Here is a 22419-nt window from a genome sequence, read left to right as displayed (position 1 = left end):
CGCTAGTGTTCCATATCTCCCCTCTCTACCTATGGGACATATGGAACACTAGCGCCCTCTTATTTTTGTAAGAATTTTGTTTACATGGAGTTCGGGTGGTTACCATGCACGGTAGCATGGAGACTATTCAAGGCAGGGTTGCCAGATTTTCTTTTAAGCTAGTAGCCAAACCAAAATTGAAAGTAGCCCAAAATAGCCTACATCTAGTAACAAAAACCGTTATTTATAATTTTTATACATTTGAAGTTTAAAACCATTCAGGTTTGAGTTTGTTCTGAGTCTGGGGACAATCCTTTTCTAGTCGTATGTGGACAACCCTGAGAAATAGAGTAACTGCTTGTTGTTCTCAAGTAAGGGTAAGAATACAACCACAGAACATATAATACATACAAGTACAACTATGGTCGTAATAATCTAGTAGCTGCAATATGGGAAAAATTTGAGCTCACTTTGAACTTGATACATGTAATTTAGCTACTACTCAACAGATGGCAGCAATAAGCTAAATGCTAAAGTCCCTAGAATCTAGGCATTTTACTAAAAGCTTCCAAATCCAAACAGTTTACAGAATTCACAGCTTAAATATACGGTTCACAGTTCGCAGTAAAATCTAGAAACCGGTCGAACTAGATTTAAATTAAAAAATAATTCTCTGACAATAAATAAATACTTCATCTCTGGAATAATTAGTTAACTAAGGCAAATATATATGATTATAAAACTAGATTATTTTGCCTATGGTACAACTGACAACAAACAACAACTTTATTATCACAGATTACTCTTCTACTATCCATATTACTTATAAAATAACCAATTATTCTATGATTCTACAATACAGAAATGGGTATATAAAACATGAATAAATATAAGTTGAATAAAATATTTTTTATTCTATGTACAAGAGAAAAAAATAAACTTAAGTCGTGAGTAAAAAAAGAATTTATATAAATATACTATTCTAACATTCGATTTGTACAGATTGCTGACACTGGTGAAAACTCGAAATAGCCCAAATTGGCGACTGGCTATTTTTGCTTTTTTTTCAAGTAGCCGAAAGTCATCTGAGTTAGCCCAATTGGCGATAAGTAGCCCAATCTGGTAACCCTGCCTTAGTTACAAGCTATTTCCAAAAACCCACTCCTCATGACGACTACCTCCCGGGGGGCTAGACAAGTTGGCGAAGAAAGAAAAATCAAGACACGAAGAGCGCCAGAGGAAGCTCCCCTGCCGGCAGGGGCCAGCTAGGGCAAGAGGAGGTCCCGCAAAGCGCCTACACCGGCAATGCTTGTGGTCATTGTAGGCGATGGACGGGGCCTACCTTCACGAGGCTGCCCAGGCCTACAGAGATAAGGCAGGGCAAAGAGGGATAGTCCCCCTTGGTCCCAAATTATTGAGGCCACGTTTATAATAGTTATTCACCGCTTTTTTTTTATTAAATGTAATTTATTTATGGTGTAAAATATTGTTACCTACGTATTGTTTCTTGTTTTTTTTTTTAAATATTGTAAAAGTTTAAATTGTAAAGATGGACTACAGCACTTGCAATGCAGTCCACTGAAAAATCAATGGTGGGAAATACCAAACTTTATTGAAAAAGCAATTGAAAAGTGTATTTTGGACAAAAACAGAAGAATGGACCTTCACTATAAAAAATATCATCGAGCACATTTTTCCTACATTTCAATAGTACTTAAAATAAAACTACTCAATCATTATTTTTTTTCAATACTTTTGTATCTAAATTTTTCCACTTTCCTTGGTATGAAAGTCAACAGCTACCACTGAGATAATTATCGCATAGCAGGTACAAGAAAAAAAAAATAAAATTTTCAGATGAATTTAGTTAATTTTTGATTTTTTCTTAACAATGATTTTGTCTTCATTTAAGATAAGTTTTATTGTTTGAAATAGTAATTCAGTTCATTCTGAATGTTTAGAAGTATTACGAAATTCGACTACTTCATGCGATATTTCAAAAAACTATTGAATTCTTTATATTTATTTACAGGACATAATTAGTTTTAAATCAATGGCAATGAGGACAAACCTTGTCAAAGTTCCTATAAAAAAAACTTTAATTAGATTTCAGTGCTCTACAATTTATTTTGGAAAAAATCTATTTGGGCTCAATTGATGCCATCAAGTGGCTTTATCTGGCTTTCTATTTGTTAACAGGTTAGAGAGTTTTATGTGAACCACTCGGAACAATATAAAAAAGAAAATGTATATACAAATATAAAACGGTTTTTATTTAAACTAAACATGAAATATTTTCTAACGAAAGCTAATATGTACCTTAATTGTAATATACACTAATACATATATATATATTAAAAAAAAATTGAAAATGTCAGTTTAAACATTAAAATACCAAACATTTACATTTTTCAATAAATGTTCAAATTAAAAAAAATCAGATCAACGATAAACATATGAAAATATACAACTATATACAATAAATGAATACATTCCATTTTATTACATTGTAGAAATTTAGCTGCACAATAAAGAAACAAATTTGTTTGGCTCAGTGCAACTAGTTAAAATTTATCCAATATTTATACATAAATTTGTATACGTATATCACACAGAAAAAAAAACCTTAGCGTGGGGACATGTCAAAATATTTGTATGTAAATTTTAACACAAATTCAGAGAGAGAATACTATTTATTCTGAAAATTTACTTTAGATTAATTATTGTAAAATATTAATATGTCTTCCTTATAGTTCTCTAACATTGTGTAATAATTTAGTTTAGAAAAATATATATAAAAGTAGCCAGTTTGATAAAAAGTTAGAACATCTAATATGTTATTCAAATAAATTTGAATGGGATTTTATTTTTTTATTAGTACTTCTTGAAGAAAAATTTGGTTTGGTTGCTACATGAACTGCATAATTTGATGCTGCTTCAATATATTCTATATTATAAAAGTGTAGATATTGAGGAATGACCCTTTTTTGTGCCACTGACGCAATCGTAGTTTAATCCCTAAAATAATACAAATTAGTGTGAAGTATGAAAAATGTAGTTTAGAAGAAAATAAACTAAAAGTTCAGGTTGCACATTTACAGTGACACAAAAAGTACGGATCAAATGAAAACACAAAGCCAGTTGCCTGCATTGTTAGAAACTCTTAAAACCTTCAAACAATGCCAATAAATTAAATAAAAAAATAACATTTTCACTATTTCACATTTGTCCATTTTTGAGACTTCAAACTAGTATGCCTTCTTTACATAAAAGTTGAGATAAAAACATTCATACCTACACCCTTGTATTATAAAAAAAATAATAAAGGTACTTCAAATTGTGCAGTTGCCCATGCACAACAAAAATATTACAAAAAACAAGATCTTGAATTCAAACCAATACAGTGCTGTACACAGAAAACATTATAAAGCATTACCATAGTTTATCAGGAAAATCTCTTTTTTTTTGTGGTTAAATTTGATTCACTTTGAATAAAGTTTACTTTTTTAAAGTTTTTGTATTATCAAAATATTTTGTAATCAATCTCTTTGTGGGTTTAGATGAACTGCTTGAATTCGTTATTTTTTACACTCGAAATTTTATATATAAAAAAAATATATAAAAATAAAGTTTTAAATCTGTAAAACATGAGAGTTCAAAAACTTGTATGCACTTACTGTTTCAACAATATAATATATGACAAGTTAGAATTTTTGTAGTTTAATTTAAGAAAACTAATCAGAATCGTCATCTACTACGGTGGTAACAGATGAGCTAGCTGTGGATGTGGCAGGATTGGTTGGTTCAGAACTAGTGTTAATCCTTTGAATATTCCTTTGGTCTGTATTTCCACTAGATGAAGGGGAAGCTACTGTCACTACATTAGCTGTTTTAAATTTTGGATGAAATATCCCGGAACTAGTTGCTAACAGTTTACCAGATACAGTTATGGGTCCGTTTCCAACTAATTCATAGTTTCCTGGTGTTGTTTCTATTACAGTCAAATGATTTCCTGTTGTTGTCAGAGTCTGCTGCAACCCAAAAATATGAATCGATGGAATTAGAAACGTGAATGTGAATATAGGCAATAAAAAAAACAGGGTGCCCTGAAAAGGACAATGCTTCACCACAGGTTCCTTGGATGAAAATAAGACTATTTAGCGTAACTTACCTACATACAAAAGTGCACGCCCACTTATATAGCCTTCTAAATATAGAATAAATAACCTAGTTTTTTTCAAATAATCTGAAAATTATTTTTCTTAGAAACTTTAAATTTGGTACACATATTTTTTTATATAAGGGCAATGTAAACAAAGAATTTGGTGAGAATACATATACAGGATGTTCTCTTTCTAGTGCCTGTGCGCCTGTGGCTATTCTGTAACTTTTTTGTGTGTACGCCAGTGACGACATAATTTATATTTTTAAAAATAAGCACTATTTTAGAAGATTTTTTGCCTGGATTTCAAGTAAAATTGGCATTTTTATACATCAAGTATAGGGAAAAATTCCGATTACTAAAAAATAATTTGTAACTGCAGCCTCAAAGCAGGGAATAATGATGAAAAAACTTCACTTAAAAAAATTAACTACACATTTTTATCTTAGTATTATCAATTAATAAAATAAAAAATCAATAGTATTTTAAATAGACAATATCAACTAAAGTCAACATAAACATTTTAAATAAACCTAAAATATATTAAAATAATATAGTAAATGCTCAAAGTGATTTCCTTGTTCTTGAACACAGGCATTAATTCTTCTTAGGACATTAAAATGAATTTTATCCATTACCTACCTCTCATAACATTAATTTCATTTAGTATTCTTTCCCATAATTCGTTTTCTGTATTTACTAAAAAGCTATAAACTGTGGTCCTCAACGCTCCCCAAACGAAATAATTACATGGGTTTAGGTCCGTGGATCGAGGTGGCCATTTTAAAGGGACATTATTTCCTCTACCTATCCACGTGTTAGGGTAGTGCTCATTTAAGTATGTATTACCTTACTGATAAGGCAAAATGGAGAGGCCTCCTCATGCATGAAAATCGTATTAATTTGTAGTGTTATCGGTAACTCTTCAGGCAGATAGGGTAATCTTAATTGGAGAAATTCTAAATAATTTTCTTGCGATCAGCGTATAGCAGGTACTATAACAGGAGCAATTAAAATACTACCAATAATATCAGCTCAAACATTAATCTTAAATTCATGGTGGAACCGTCTTTTACTGATTCCATATGGATTTTCATCTCAATAAACATGTTCATTATGTGAATTAAAAATATCCCTTCTAGTAAAGGCAATTTCGTTTGTAAACAGGATTTTCTTGTGGATATTATCATCTCCATTTTCTGAGTTCCTGAATACTTTGACTGAAAGCAAGACGTGATGGATGATATCTATTGGTAACTAAAAGTTCTTGAACTGATTAAAGGTGGAATGGATGTAATAACTGGTTTTTAATACTCTATTAACGGAAATTTTTGAAAGCCAACCTCTGCCGCTAAACGCCTTTTACTTGCAGAATTTCTTCGATCCTTTCCAAAATTTGTTCCTCCAGCTGAATAGTTCACAATTTAATGTTACAGGTAAAAACGTCCTGTTTTGCGAAGGCATCTCTCCACATTAACAAATGTTTTGTAATTTGGAATTCTTCGATTAGGAATTCATTCAGCATATATTTGAACATTAGCAAACAATTTCCTTCACAATAACCCAAAACTAGTAACATATCAGTTTGTTCATGAAAAGTATAAATTGCAGCCATATTAAAGAAGATATTAAAAAACAAAGTAAGCTAAAATTAAAAATAACACCTAGCTTGACACTGAACCTTTTAACTATTGTTATGAATGTTTTTTTGTTATGTGGCACCTCGCACTAGACTGACCTAATTATCTTAAACTGGCAAAAAATCTTCTAAAATAGTGCTTATTTTTAAAAATATAAATTCTGTCGTCACTGGCATACACACAAAAAAATTACGAGATAGCCAGTGGCGCACAGGCAGTAGAAAGTGAACATCCAGTATATGTATTCTCACCAAATTCTATATTTACACTGCCCTTATATAAAAAAAAATACATGTACAAAATTAGAAGTTTCCAAGAAAAACAGTTTTCAAATTATTTGAAAAAAAAAATAGGTTATCTTTTCTGTATTTAGAAGGTTATATCTCAGTAGGTGTGCACTTTTGTATATAAGTAAGTCAGGCTAAATAGTCTTATTTTCATCCAAGTGGTCAAGTGTTGTCCATCCTTTTCAAGAACACCCTGTATAAATTGTGATAAATTTCCCAGCTTCAATAATTTAGCCGAAAAATTACATTAAATAATAGAACTTGTTCTAATTTATTAGACTAATTTGGCGGTTTTTAGTAAATTTTAACATTTATTCAATTATTTGTTTTTATTTTTAGTATTTAGGAAATGTGCTTATTATCAGGTACATATTTCTAAATTGTGTGCCCTGGCCGCCCCAGTACTTGTTAGTAAATGTAAAATGTCAGCAAAGAACCCCGAAGGACGGCCCTAGGGCTGCCCCCTCAGGAACAGGCTGCCCCGGGTAATTGCCCCCTAGCCCTTAGGAAAATACGTCTCTGCATATTATTGCAGTTGTGTAAATCTAATCTGGCATGTCTATTATGGTTTGTGTTTTACTATTATCACAATTCCTACCAATTATTTAATATCTCATTCATGCCATATAAAATAATATTTAATTTGCACTTTTAATATAAGCAGAGTGCAAAATTTATAAGTACTACAACTCTTTTACAGCTTTTCTCTATTCAAGAGTGACTGCTGGTATACCTAGTTATTGTACATGTAGATATATTAAAGAAATTTAATACTTTTATATAAAATTGTTTTATTTGCTGTGCCTTTACTTTAATATACTGTCAAAACTGCTTAATGCGGACACATCAGGGAAACGAAATTTGTCTACATTAAGCAGCTGTTCGAATGATAACAATATGTACATATGTATGTACAAAGATATTGTACTTAAAAATGAAAATTCAAAAAAGTAAACTCAGGCTAGGTAATTACTTCATATTCCATCCATGCTCTTTTGCTTTTTCAATGTCAAGACCTTTTCTAGCCACATAATCTAAACAAATTTTTAACTGGACTGGACCGTCATCGTTGCTCGTCTGTAAAAATAATCTTGCTAAAATTTTGACGGAGCTATGGCTGGTAATTGAACTGGTGGTATTTCATCTACTTTCTTGCTCCGTGCTTTTGAATTTTTTAAGCTGTCCGTATTAACCGACTTTTTGTCCGCATTAAGCGGAGTGTTTCAGTATACAAAATCCTCGTTTGATTCCGGACCAAGGCAATTTGTTCATATATAAGGCAACTGTCCACATTAAGCGGCTTTGGCTGTATTTATTTATTTTTTAAATGTGTCTGTACGTATATAAAAGTAAGCAGTGTTTAATTTTAAATAAAAATATTCATAAAATAAATACTAGGCAATGTAATAACATTCGAATCCTTTGTAAAATATTTGTTAAACATCAAGTTGTTTAAATTTAAGACTATATAATAATTCACTCTGTGAATTGAAGTCTCATCAGATAACGATATTTCAGTTTAAACAAACATTTTTAGTAAATAAGTGTTTTTATTCTTTACAGTAGAACCTCGATTATCCGTATGCGGATTGTCTGGGGTGTGGATTATCCATGCTATGTCTAGGAATTTGTAATGACGCGTTATTTTCTGTTTTTGTTCAGTAAAGACCATATAACATCATTTGTTGTGGCCAACACTTCTAATCTGCAGAAATTGCAAATTTTCTATTAGCCTATTTTGAGTAAGTTGACATTTTAGACTTACGTAAAATACGTCAGAAAATAAAGAAATACAAAAAAAGTTAAAAACAGACCAAAATGATTGACTGTTAATCTCTTAACTGGATATGATGAATATATCCGCGTATATATAGTCATGTTACTATGTTCATCACAAATATATTCGCGATCCCATTTTTGGAGGGGCTATTAATGGATAATTCGAATATGTTCGCCTGTGGTAAGGCATACACATCCCCACCCTTTGGTCTACAATTTCATGTAATATTTTCCTTATTTTACCACATATCGCTAGCAACACACAGCAGTTACACTTGGACATTAGGAAGGGCAGCATCATATCTAAAAGAAGGCGTTTATCGAACGACTCTGAGTCAGATCTGAGCGAAAGTCTCGACCTAAGCGAATCGGAATCCAGTGCATCTGGCGAAAGTGATTATAATGTGTTTAGTGACGAATCTTCGTCCGAGGAGTCTGATGTTGAGGATATTTTCTCAGATGTGCCTTGGTCGGAAAAAGGAATTCCTAGGCCTTATTTTCCCTTCACAGCACATTCTGGTGTACAAGCTACGATTGATGATCCGGATGATGTATTACAAATATTTGAATTATTTTTCGATGACACTATTATAAATATAATCGTCGAAGAAACAAACACATAATATTTATTTTCTAATAACTTTATAATTCTCACTTCATAATTGTATTTTGTAATTGTAGATACGCCATTCAGTTTATTCTTCAAAATCATGAGAACATCGGACCCAAATCAAGAGTTCGTAAGTGGAAAATCACAAACCCGGACGAAATAAAAACGTTTATTGCAATATTGATTTTGCAAGGAGTGTGCCTGAAACCATCTTATGAATTGTATTTCAGTAGACGAGAAAGCATTGAAACACCTTTCTTTGGCAAAATTATAACGGAAAGGCGATTTCACTTACTACTAAAGTTTATGCACTTCGCTCATAACAACCTGATGGATAAAAACCGACCCGATAGAAAATTATACAAAATAAATCCCATTTTGCAACACCTAAAAATTAAATTTATGTCTGTATATACCCCCGACAAAAACGTCTCTGTTGATGAGTCACTCGTGGGTTGGAAAGGTCGCCTTCAATGGAAGCAGTACATCCCTTCCAAAAGAAAGAGGTTTGGTATAAAAATGTTTGTACTTTGCGAAAGTTCTTCTGGTTATGTCTATAATTTTACGGTCTATACTGGAAAGGATACAGACTATGGAAATAAGTATAATCAGGAACCATTGGCAACAAGAGTTGTTTTACATTTGATGGACCCGCTATTAGACAAAGGATATTGCCTTTTTATAGACAACTATTATACAAGCCCCAACTTAGTTCAACGATTACTAAAACAAAGGACTGACTGTATAGGTACTCTTAGAACAAACAGACAAGGAGTTAAACCAGAAATAAAAAACAAAAAGTTAGAAAAAGGTGAAACTGTTGCGTTGTTTAGGCGTAAAGTTATGATTCTCAAGTGGAAAGACAAAAAAGATATAACGATGCTAAGCACTGTACATGATGATAGTATGATAGAAATAGAAAGAAGAGCGGGTACAGTAAGAAAGCCAAGCGTCATATTAGATTACAATAAACAAATGGGTGGAGTGGACTTAGCTGACAATCTCCTACATTTCTACTCCATGTCCAGAACCCATTTGAAATAATTTTACAAAAAAATTTTTCTGCATATGCTCAATATTACAATTTTAAATAGCTATTTATAAGAAAATGGAGGCAGGAAAAGTAGATTAACTTTTATCATCGAACTGGCGGAGAAACTTATAGCAAAATATGGGAAAGCAAGAAATATTTAATCAAGGCGCTCTAAGGTTAGTAATATAACACGTTATACTGAAAGGCATTTTCCTGCGATTATTCTGCCCACAACCCACAAAGAAAAACCAACTAAAAGATGCGTATTATGCACAGAAAAGGGAATATGAAAAGAATCGAGATATTGGTGTCTGGATTGCAGGACCGGCTTATGTCCGGCTCCATGCTTTGGTATATATCATACAAAATAATGTCGCTATTTTTATGTAAGTTAAACTTAGTACTGCCAATAAAGTTCATTATTATGTATTCTCATTCTTTATTTGTCCTACTTTACAATGAATAAAGCGTATATATTCGCGCGCGCCCATGCGCAATGAATATGACGAATATGTTCGCTAGCAGTAATTTGAGGTGCCATTACATTACTGACCAACGTAAACGTTGTGTGCCAGTTAAGAGGTTAAAAAAGTATAGCTAGGTACTTAAAATAAATGTACCTAAATTGCATTTTCAATGATTTTGTGCATGTTTACCTCCTATGTATTGCTCCGTTTCTTATCTTTTGATTATCCGTGTTTTTCAATTATCCATGCCGCGCTAGGTCCCATAGATCACGGATAACCAGAGTTCCACTGTATCTGAATTTTTTTTCTACTGCTGTTATGCACTTTAGGTTAAGTGTAATTATTGTTAGTTGACTATTGTTATACAACTTATGTTGTCCACAACAAAATAAAAAAAATCAGTCGAATAGTTTAGTAAATGCATTAATCTATATTTTAGTAGTATAGCAGATTTAGCAAATTAGATTGTTAAATAACTGAAGATACACTGTAGCCAAGTATGTTATAACCAAGGTTGACTGTTTTGCCGTTTTTTTTTTACATTCAGAGGCTATGTCTTGGCAGTGATACTATTAATTTTCACCTGCAATTTCCTGCATGGACCCTTTCATCATTCATAATTCATTTCATTTATCAATTTTTTATATACAGACAAAGCTTCTTATTCGCGGATTTGCGAACCAAAAAATTGTGACCACTTCCCGTATTCACGGGTGAAAAATTCTGTATTCGTGGATTCAAAACTAACGATACATATTTTATTTTTAGAATGTGTATTTATTTGTCAAAATAAACAAGTAGGTTACAAAATATTTATAAATAAACTAGTGTCGTGAAGCTGAAAGGTCCTTTAACAAAAGTCGGCGCTGACGCCACTCGCTTACACATGCCACTATGGCCTTATTGATAAATGTGACATTAAACTTAAAAAATCTGAGTGAAGGTTTACGAATGATAAATGTGCTTTGTGATTTCTTCATGACAATTGATCCGTCTATGGAAGCAAATTGATAATGTCACAGCTGAATATTAATCCGATGTAAAAGATCTTTTATTGGCTGCAAAACCAGAAAAAATCACTAAGTTCTTTAAACCATTGCCTAAACTGATAATAATAATTAATATCGTTAAAATTTATCTCAATAAATTACTTTTATTGAGATTTTTTTATTATTTTACAACAATGGAACGTATCCCCTATATTTCCATATAAAATGCCACTCCGTATTGGCAGTACATTTCCGGAATGCATCCCCCGCGAGTAAGGAATTTTGACTGTAATTCATCAGAGAGTTCTTACAATGTTAACAGGTTTCGTAAAAGATTAGAAATTTGATAAGCCTATAATAGTCCAGACGGTATCTGGGCCGATTCAATTTCGAGCAGGCCGAAGAGGCCGCGCTCTCTGCTTCCCCCACCACCACCACCCGTACGATTTTCTTGAATTTCTCCCTTGCATAAATAACTTTAAACACGTTTTAAAGTAGGTTGCCAATGAAGAAAAGTATTGTAACCTTAGACCTGGTAAGTACTCGGAATACCAAAGGCATTTTTCGAAAAATTTGCCCGGATGTCCCAGTACATTTAGTGTAACTAACTATAACTACATAACTAATTGACCAATCGTTCTGTTTTTTTTTAAAGAAGCGTCTTTCCAAGAACTTTTAAAACCTGCTTTAAAAAGCGCCAGAGCTCTCCTAATTGACGGATTCGGATTTTTCAAAAAAAGTTTGAAAGCTTGAGAGCCCTTCTACATGTGATTAAATTTTCAAGTATCTAAGGACCTTGGTTTTTGCTGTGCAAAATTTTGAAAATTTGCAATTTTTTTTCAAAATTATTATGCAAAATCTATCGAACCGATTTTGATGAAATTTGGTGTGATAATTCTACATAACATGAATTTTTTTCGAGCCAAGTATAAAGGTCCTATACCCAATTTAAATACCCCAAAAAAATTCCCTAAAAAGTATTGTTTTTTAACCCCATTTTTGCGATTTGTTCGATTTTTACCATAATAATCATGATTCATTCGATTTGTAATTAGACATGTTTTGTAAATATTTTAATAGCAAACATTTCTTTCCTCTTCCATTTTCGCCTAAAATCAACTCTTGAAAAGATACATAATTAAATAGGAAGAAAAATATGACATTTTTCGAATTTTTTTAACATATTGTGCCGTCAAAAGTTAAGCCCACGTTTTTTTTTTATGTGCTTAGAAAAATTTTCATTTCTAGTGATATTTAAAAGCCAAAAAGCCAAAAATCTCCGTGGATAGACGAATCACCTAAACCAAAACAGATACCGCCTAGTCTATAAATGATAAAACTGCAATAGGAAGAAAAATATGACATTTTTCGAATTTTTTTAACATATTGTGCCGTCAAAAGTTAAGCCCACGTTTTTTTTTTATGTGCTTAGAAAAATTTTCATTTCTAGTGATATTTAAAAGCCAAAAAGCCAAAAATCTCCGTGGATAGACGAATCACCTAAACCAAAACAGATACCGCCTAGTCTATAAATGATAAAACTGCTTGTTATGAGACATTATAAAAAACAGCAGTAGCCATGTTTTGTTGATCCCTGAAGAATGAAATGCCCGAGAAAAAAAAACGATTAGTTAGATTGTCAACACTGCAAGATTTAATACGTTAAGATGCTGCCAGTTGTTTACAATTTGAGGTATAATTCAAACTCGTATACTTTGCAAATCACTTATTGAATTTACTTTAAATTTTCAGAAGCATATTTTCAGTACTACTTCGCATTTGTTAAATAAGAACTGAAAACTAATATTCACCAAACAAAATATTTCCATGGATTTCAACTAATTTTTTCTACTCGAAATAAATATATATTTTTTTCATTTTATGATGTCAAACAAGTATTTTTTTTTTTAATTTAAGAATATAAATACGTACCTTAAATGTTTTAGGTGTTCCCGCATTTCTATTCATGTACACTTTGGTAGGTTTGGCAACAATTCTCTGAAAATAAATAATAATAATCATAACAAAATAATTATTAACAAAGTTTATTGATATTAAGTTGTACATTTCATAATAATAACATTTTAATATTGTGACGTGCCACAATGAATAAGTATAAAACTCACCCCCATCCCAGGTTTTGGAGGTGCCGCAGGTCTTAAGATTAACTGCTGTCCTGAAGGACGATTGGGAGGTGCTGAAATATTATTACCCTTTTCTATGTTTTGTGTACATTTGCCCACATGTTGCGGCCAATGCTTCTGTTGGCAGGGATAATCACAATAACTTGTATTCCAACAGCAGTAAAACTGTGCTTCCTTAGAACAATTAGCACACCTAGTAAAAATAAAAATTAAATGAGACTGCGTACGCTGTAATATAGTCTGAAATTTACAAATACACCTGTTTCACTTAAATATGAAAATCTTAAAAATAGCAATAAAAATTAAAGAAACCCATATATTTTTTTGGAGGCCAAGACCGCCCAGGGCATTCTGCCCTATCAATAAATTGTATAAACCAGTAGAAATAATTTCAAGTAACATAGCTTTTATATTAAAATTATCCAAATTTAACAAAAAACTCATAATGAAAAAATCGATTTTATATAAATATACAGGGTGTCTCATAATTAGCTGCCAACCCTGAACAGGCCGATTCTATGATCAAAACTAAGTAAAAAAGTTCATATGAACATGGGTCCAGAAATGCTTCCTAAGGGCACAGGGACCCATTGAAGAGGGAGGAATGGAAATCATTTTTTTGCAATCTTTCAATCGCGTTGAGAAATAAATGAATGAAATTTGGTATACACAGCTAAATTTTGATGAGCAATTTGATGGACTAATCCATTTATTTCCACAAGGTCTGTTGGGGTGGGTACGGGGGGGCCCTTGGTACTTTGCGTGTGTAACTTTTTCAGCTTTGACTTTTTAACAAATTGGACAGCAAATTCCGTTTTCCCAAACTGTTTTACGTTAAAAAGGTACTGTTGTTTCAAATCGTTATCTTTAACGGTTTCTGAGAAAATCGCTCTTGAATTAATCCCACTTTGGTCAATTTCATAGTAATTTAAACAAAATTATCAAGGTATTCTTATGTCAAAGTATTGTCAACCCGATTGCCAATTTAATAGTTCTAAGCGAAAAAAATGGAAGAGTTTACGGGACAAGAGTTAGTTGATATGATATTTATTTATGGCTTTTGCGATGGTAATGCTGCAGCGGCAGAACGCGAGTACGGGAGAAGGTTTCCAAACCGAAGGCTGCCATCAAGGAGGACATTCCCTACGGTATTCCGCAACTTAGCTGCAACCGCCACTTTTCGAAAGGCACCGGGTCAAGGACGTCCCAGGATTAATAGGGAAGCGGAGGTCCTTGACGCTATTGAACAAGATCCTACGACTAGCATACGGAACATTTCAAGGCAAATAAATGTTCCTCGGCCAACGGTACTACATATCTTAAAGATTTCCTTAACAGAATTGATTAGATGTGCTACTAACATTTCAGGTTGGAAGAATATTAAAGCGACAAGGTCTACATGCCTATCACTATCGACGTGTACATGGCTTGATACCAGAAGATTTTGCGCCACGTATGCAATTTTGTCGCTGGATTTTGTCGCTGGACAACGAGCAAGCTTCCAAAATTTTGTGGTGTGACGAAGCTACTTTTACCCGAAATGGAAAATTAAATTTTCATAATTCTCATTATTGGGAAGAAGAGAACCCACATGTTGTTCGGAGAACAAACTTCCAGCAACGGTTTTCCATAAATTTATGGGCGGGAATAATTCACGACACTCTGATTGGACCTATTGAAATTCCACAACGTCTCAATTCAAATCTTTATTTAAACTTACTTCAAGAAAATCTTCCCCAAATTCTCGATGATCTGCCTCTAAATTTACGACGTAACATGTTTTTTCAACACGATGGAGCCCCGGCACATAGTGGTCGCAATGTTCTAAATTTCCTAAACGAAAATTTCGCTGGACGGTGGATAGGGAGGCACGGACCGGTAGCTTGGCCGCCGCGTTCTCCCGACCTAACCCCGCTGGACTTCTTTTTCTGGGGATATCTAAATCAAAAAGTTTACGCCACCGAAGTCGATACCCGTGAGGAATTGCTGCAGCGTATCAATGATGCAGCCAATGAAATTCGTCAAAACCGTTTTAGCATCTTAATAGCTTCGAGAAGTGTTACACGTAGGGCAAGACTTTGTATCAGAGAAGGTGGAGGGTTTTTTGAACAGTTTTTAAAATAGCTTGTTGTCTGTTATCAAAATTAAGTTTCCATCTTATGATCCCTTCGAAAAGTGACGGTTGCAGCTAAATTGCGGAATACAGTGAGGAATGTCCTCCTTGATGTCAGCCTTCTGTTTGGAAACCTTCTGCCGTACTCGCGTTCTGCCGCGCAGCATTACCATCGCAAAAGCCATAAACAAATCATCATATCATAATTGTTCTACATCAATAATGTGTATTACTGATTACGTATTAAATTATTATTATTATTTTTTGTTTAAATTACTATGAAATTGACCAAAGTGGGATTAATTCAAGAGCGATTTTCTCAGAAACCGTTAAAGATAACGATTTGAAACAAGAGTACCTTTTTAACGTAAAACAGTTCGGGAAAACGGAATTTGCTGTCCAATTTGTTAAAAAGTCAAAGATGAAAAAGTTACACACGCAAAGTACCAAGGGGCCCCTCGTACCCACCCCAATGGACCTTGTGGAAATAAATGGATTAGTCCATCAAATTGCTCATCAAAATTTAGCTGTGTATACCAAATTTCATTCATTTATCACAACGCGATTGAGAGATTGCAAAAAAATGATTTCCATTCCTCCCTCTTCAATGGGTCCCTGTGCCCTTAGGAAGCATTTCCGGACCCATGTGCATATGAACGTTTTTACTTAGTTTTGATCATAGAATCGGCCTGTTCAGGGTTGGCAGCTAATTATGAGACACCCTGTATAAACCTGACCTTAATTTTTGCAAAATCCTATCAAAAAGATTGCTCACCATTTTCTAGACATCCTGCATAATTTCAAAAATAAATATGTACTGCCAAAACAAAATAATCTGTGATGTGAATAATACCATTAGTGTGGGAACCGCAATTATAGCGTTCATGGCAAACATTATTTTGAGCGAAAAAGCCTTATTACTCATTCAAAAATGTGTATCAGGTGGTTGAACGTCATTTAAAGTTGCAGACTCACTCGACCTAACAGAAAATATGGTTCATTCGATTTTCTTTTAGACATATGAATGCCTTCATACTATCCGATATATCATTATAATCATTTAGATAGTATACCTGCACTTGGTTTGGACAAAAGCCATAAAGCATTCTAAACTATAAGAAAAAACACATACTGTTACCTGACTAGTTACAATTCATAAAATGTTGAATTTAAGGAGGTTCAATACCGAAAGAAAATGGTAAAAAAGTTTTCAAAGCAATTGAAATTTGTTAATAAATATGCAAACTGCCTCATGTAAAAATATCAGATCGATTGTCTACATAGTTTTTTTGAAAAATGATATCAAAAATTATTCTCTTATATCCCATAAGAATGAGAGTTGGGAAAAAACTCTCATCAAACATGAGTATTGCTCTTAAAAATAGTTAGAATCGAGAAAATAAAATTGTAATTAAAGAATTAAATATTACTAAACATTTTAAAACAATAAAAATATGCACTTACAATGTAATTATTACGATAATGGAATGAATACATAACGCTTTGACAATTTTGAACAAACATCTGACCCAATGAAAGGAAATATGGCAATGCTGTATATAACGCTTCGACTGACGTGCTATATTTGAATAGCTCGATTATAGACTATAAAATTATTGCAGTCGAAAACAAATGTAGTAATAATTAATACTAAATAAATTTTTTGTGATCAAATGCATATTAATAGCAAATTGAAACAAAAATTGAAAGGATCTCTGCAAAACGAACAGTATAGTATAGATATTCTGACATAACCTTTAATTCGACAAGGCGACGTCTTACTACCATACCACAGAATATCCTAACTACACAGAAGCGACAAAGTGGTTTCCCGCGTAAGCCGATTTCCAGTAAGCATGTGCTAAAATCGCCATGGAAACATGTTGTTTTTCCGTCAAAGAACCAAGCTTATTTAGGCAATCGATAATTCAATCCAACTTCACTTTTGTGTATTTATTATTAGTATTTATTTATTCTAGACTTAGTGTGAATGATTAATATTAGTAACTATTTAAACAGACAACAGACATAATATTTGTGATGTATCGTCGAGGGGGTTATCATTGTTTTTGTCGAGGGTGCCCATCCAAAACTGGTAGAGAACTAAGTTTCTTTCCATACCCGAAGACTCGAGCAGGTAGTGTAATAATTAGCTATGTATTACAAAATTTGAAATATATTGAATGTATACTAGAATCATTAAGTATATGTTTTGATAATTAATAAAAATCTAAATTTATGTACATTATATACCTACCTAAATAGTATTGAATGAAATAAACTAAACAATTTCCTTTTAGAGCTTCAGCATGGTTGAGAGCGTGCAATAGAGAAGATCTTCTCGAGAAAAATCCAGACACATAATTATCGACTTTGCGAGCTACATTTTGAACAAAAATATTTGTTCAAAGGTGGACTTCGGAAAACTTTATTTGTTATCTTTGTATAAAATGTTACAAATATAGGGTGGTCCGTAAGTAATAGCCCATAGAGAAATACTGGATTCTTTACTTTTAAGATTTTTTAATAATAAAAACTTGTTACTTAAAACTTACTCATTATTTAAAAGCATTACGTTACTCGTAAAAAAAGTTACACTCACATTTACGTCACACACATGTGGTGCCCTCTAGAAAATACATCGAAATAAATAACAGATGATCTCTCGTACCAAAAACATTTACGCCAAAAATTTTTACATTCTTATATTCAATAACATAATTATTACCAAAATTTAATTTCTAACTTCGACACCCTGTATCTTTTTTATTATCAACATTTTATTAAGAAATGTTGGCTCCAATCGTAATATTTTGAGGTAAAGAATCTAGTATTTCTCTATGGGCCATTACTTATGAATAGTAAATAATGTGTATTTAATATTAAAAAATAAATATTTTTTTTGTGGTATTTCGATTTATTTGTAACTATGTCCCATTTACACGAAATTTTTAATTATAGTAGTAACAGACGCGTATCATGTGTAAATCAAATGCTTTTTTTTAATTAAGCATAAAGTCATGCCTTACATCGACAACCAATGTAATATAATTTATGTCCAACTGATTGTTTTATGCCACAAGCTATTGGAAATTGTAGTGGAATTATGGATTATATTATTCATTCATATAAAAATTTAAAGGCTTAATATCTCAAAGTAAGTTTTATAAACTGTTTTTTCAGTATATCTCTGATAACCTTTCTCTCAGTGTAACATGTTGTTCACCACCGTTCAAGGTCGAATATTTTCACCACGCCAACATCAAAGGAGCCGCCGTTTATGTCACTTCTGTGTAGTTAGGATATTCTGTGACCATACACTGAGCTTCTTGATAGTTCATAGTTATCACATGGATTCTCCTTTTGCACATTTTGCTATTTTCCCATCAATCCACATTCTATCTGTTTTAAACATCTTTTATATTGCTTTTCAGTCTTTACTTTTCCTTTGTATGTTGGATGTACGAGGTCTGTTAGAAGAGTATCCGACCTTTGGCCAAAAAAAAAACAAACTGGCATACCTGGAGCATTGGAAACCTAATCACCCTCGAAGTAGTCTCCTTGAGACTCCACACACTTCTCCCAGCAGTGCTGCATTCTGAGAGAGCCTCCTTCGGCATGGAGTTTAGCTCAGGTGTCGTTGCAGTCATAATGTCCTCTCTTGTCTGAAATCGCTTTCCTTTCAATGGCCTCTTGAGTTTGGGGAACAACCAGAAGTCACAGGGGGCCATATCAGGAGAGTAAGTAGCTTGTCGAACCACAGGAGTCTGGTTTTTCACCAAAAAAGTCTGAATGCGATGAATGTGCTGGAGCATTGTCATGATGAATGTGCCAATCTCTTGTTGACCACAACCCCGTTCTTTTGCGTAGCACAGCATCACGTAGCCGTCTGAGGACATCCCTGTAGTACGCTTTGGTGATTGTTTGACCCTGAGGTGCCTACTCGTGGTGTACCACACCGCGGGAGTCAAAGAAAATAGTCAGCATCACTTTGACATAGCTGCACACTTGGTGGGCCTTCTTTGGTCTTGGTGTGTCATGGAATGCTTCCACTGTGACAACTAGGATTTGGTTTCCGGGTCGTACCCGTACACCCAAGACTCGTCACCAGCGATGACGGTGTTCATGAAGTCCTGTGAGACTTCAACATGAATTTCGCTGCAATTCTCTTCATGACCAAATCTTGGGTCATAATGGAATGTGCCGAAAAAGTGCTGATGCCCATCTCTTCCGCAATTTCTCGGATAGTCATACGACGGTCCCGCATCACCACAGCATTCACTTTGGCAATGACTTCGTCATTTCAGCATGTTGATGGCTGACCGGACCAATGTGCGGCCATCTTTAAACCAGTTGTACCACTCAATAATCTGTGTGATGTCCATAGCATCATCACCGAAAGCTGTCTGCATCTTCCGAATCCTTTCCACTTGGCTGTCGCCCAATTTCTGGAAAAATTTGATGCAGTAGTTTTGCTCCAGTCGTTCCGTCGTTTTCCTTGCAATAAAGAAACCAACGAGAACACTACACACTGTCTCACTCAAACGCTGCTTGCCTGCGACTGACGCTATAGACAGACGGGAAAAAATTCACGCATGCACCCAAAGGTTCAAGATAAGCTCATGCAAGTGCGCTTGATTCAAATCCATCAGGTTTTCATAAAACAAAATAAGGTCGGATACTTTCCTAACAGACCTCGTATATGTTCATTCATGTTTACGGTATACGCGCTAAGCACAGTTGACAGTTGATCCAACTTTTACTACTAGGGCATACTGATGTGCAATGTTGCCAGATTTCACCCATAGTTTTAAATAAACACTTTTATTCAAATAAAAAGTTAATTGTCATGCATTAAACATGAAAAATATATGCAAGCTAATATGTGTTGTATAAATTTAATTCACATACATGATATTTAGTTCGCTCAAATTAGTTTATGTAAGGTTGGTACTGCAACGAATACTCTCGTGTGTAAGCATAGGCTTCCCTCCCATACCGCCTGCCCCGCAAGAGATCTATCAAAACTCCTTAAATACTAAACTGAAGGGGAAATAGTGACTCCCATGTTGATCTGTTATAATGAGTGAATCGCGACTCCCCCTTAAATTCACAGCATATTGAAGATACAATTTCTGCGGATGCCACTTTCTGTGGACTGATTTCGAGGGATATATTCGGAGCATTCTCACATTTACAATTTTATTATTTGTATCATGTTAGATAATGCCCACTTTTGCTTTCAATTAACAGTTTATCAATTCAAAAAGTATGAACAAAAAAATCGTTTCACGTATTCCTTACATTTTAATTTCGGGAATGACAACCCACATATGCCTCGATTTATGCATATAAAAAAATCACAAAACAATTTTAAGACTCTCAAAAACAAATATGTATAATTTATTTTTAACTTACCATTGTTTGGATTTAGACAATTCAACTCTTTTAATCGTCTCAGCTTCGCAAGCAGCTCTGGTTTCATCGATAATACGTTCTCTATCTTCAATTATACTTTTTTGTATATCTTTAAGGATTGTACAAACATTTTTTCGTATCTCTGCCATTTCCACGCTGTGACGATGTTTTAAAGCTTCAATTTCCATTTGCAGACTTGTTATTTTAGCTTCAGGAGTGGCAGACTTGCCGAGGTCTTCAAGGGTCTCTATTAACATACCTCGGAAGTAATCTCCCAGCTGCAAAATATCAGAAGATATATTTCACAATCATGGAATATAATTTATTGGACTGTACTAAGATTTTGCTCTATCTACAGTGACATAAATAAATATAATTGAAAAGATATAAACACAACAAATCACTTACTCTATATGCCACAGCGTTAATTTTGGCAGTAACGTTTCCGGCAGAGCTAGGTATCCCTTCATCAAATATTGTGCTTAATGGCCCTGGAGGTCTAGGTTTTAATTTGGGTGGAGCTCTTAGGAGTAAATCGCTTACTGCCCTACTAACAGTTTCAGGTAATAAACCATTAAGGACAGTAAATTCATCATCTTGTGCTGGTTCAACAGTAGGATTAGTATTATTCTCTGTATCTGGTCTCTGATTTGACTCTCTTGTAGCCGTTACTGGCTGGATAAGTGTATTATTTGCGTCTGCGTTAGTATTAACGGAATTATCACCTCTTTCTTCACTTTGTGGAATATAATTCTGAGACGCTACTACATTAGGTGCAACCGGTATGGTTTTATGTAATGTGTGCGTTAACGGAGGTGGAGAAGAATTAGCTGCAGTTGTACAGACAACAGGTGAAACCTGGAATCAAATAGATGTTCTACAGAAATTTCAAAAAGTACACATAAAAAAGTAGTTGATATCTATGTTATGAAGGCTCTGTACAAGGTTTCAATTTATATTTTTAATCTAGGTAGATTTATTTATTTATATAAATATAATCGTTAGTAGTAAACAAAATGTATCACTGAAATTAAACTAAAATAACAAAGTGGCAACTTATATGTAGCCATGAAGAATATTAACTGTAGGGGTGACTCCGGGAGGGTTACGTAAACTAAATCATTCTTAAAAAAAAATGGACGATATATAATAGTCTACTATGTGTGTTGATGAATTTGTTAAAGATTCAAGTTTAACCCATTTTTCAGGGTGGGATAATTAATATTATTATTTAATTTAAAACGTAAGCAGCATGAGAAAGTGTTTTAGCTTGTTTAAGATTTGTAACATGTACATTATTAAGTATATTCTAAATATAATCTTGCCAATGTATAACATAGATAAATGCTTGATTATTTTGAAAATCCTATGTGCACTGTTTTATAAGTATAGCTTTTTGTGATTTATTAAAAAAGATATACTTAATCTAAAGCTCAATGTTCAATTAAGAATAACACAAACCTTTGAATACAATAAAGATATTCAAAAGGTTCTGTAACTGACCTATTTATAATGTAATTCTATCCTTGTATCCTTTTTAGCAAATTCTTCAATAATATCATTATAAAAGTTGGGATATTCAGACAACTCTTTCAGTACATCCTTTTCTATTGACAACAAAGATAGTTCTGAAAGTTTGTATTCCCGTGTGGAATTTATGACAAAATTTCTTAAATACAGAAAAACTGCATTTTACAGGAACACTATTAGCAGCAATTGTTAATACTAGTTCATAGAGTTTTAGCACTTCACAGTAGGCCCTATGCAATCCCGTTTGTTGCAAAAAGTTCAATAATAA

General features: G+C 33.4%; 1 protein-coding gene across 4 annotated transcripts in view; it reads right to left on the bottom strand.

Annotated features, from left to right (window-relative positions):
- Positions 1-2231: 2231 nt before the first annotated feature.
- Positions 2232-22419, bottom strand: part of LOC108910727 (protein kinase C-binding protein 1) — a 49093-nt gene continuing 28905 nt past the window's right edge. For 2 of the 4 annotated variants that reach the window (XM_018715426.2, XM_018715427.2), the window contains exons 10-14: positions 21030-21479; positions 20622-20899; positions 13073-13283; positions 12879-12944; positions 2232-4010 (exon numbers count right to left, since the gene is read on the bottom strand). In XM_018715426.2, coding sequence (XP_018570942.1) covers positions 3714-4010; positions 12879-12944; positions 13073-13283; positions 20622-20899; positions 21030-21479 — 1302 coding nt within the window. In that variant the 3' untranslated portion in view covers positions 2232-3713. Of the gene's footprint in view, positions 4011-10996; positions 11063-12878; positions 12945-13072; positions 13284-20621; positions 20900-21029; positions 21480-22419 lie in introns of those variants that run through there. The other 2 variants (XM_018715428.2, XM_023455004.1) reach the window with 2 other exon arrangements.

The sequence above is a fragment of the Anoplophora glabripennis genome, unplaced genomic scaffold (genome assembly GCF_000390285.2).
Source record: "Anoplophora glabripennis isolate ALB-LARVAE unplaced genomic scaffold, Agla_2.0 scaffold467, whole genome shotgun sequence".
NCBI lineage: Eukaryota > Metazoa > Arthropoda > Insecta > Coleoptera > Cerambycidae > Anoplophora > Anoplophora glabripennis.
The sequence above is the reverse complement of the archived record's forward strand: the minus strand, read 5'-3'. Positions and strand labels throughout refer to the sequence as shown.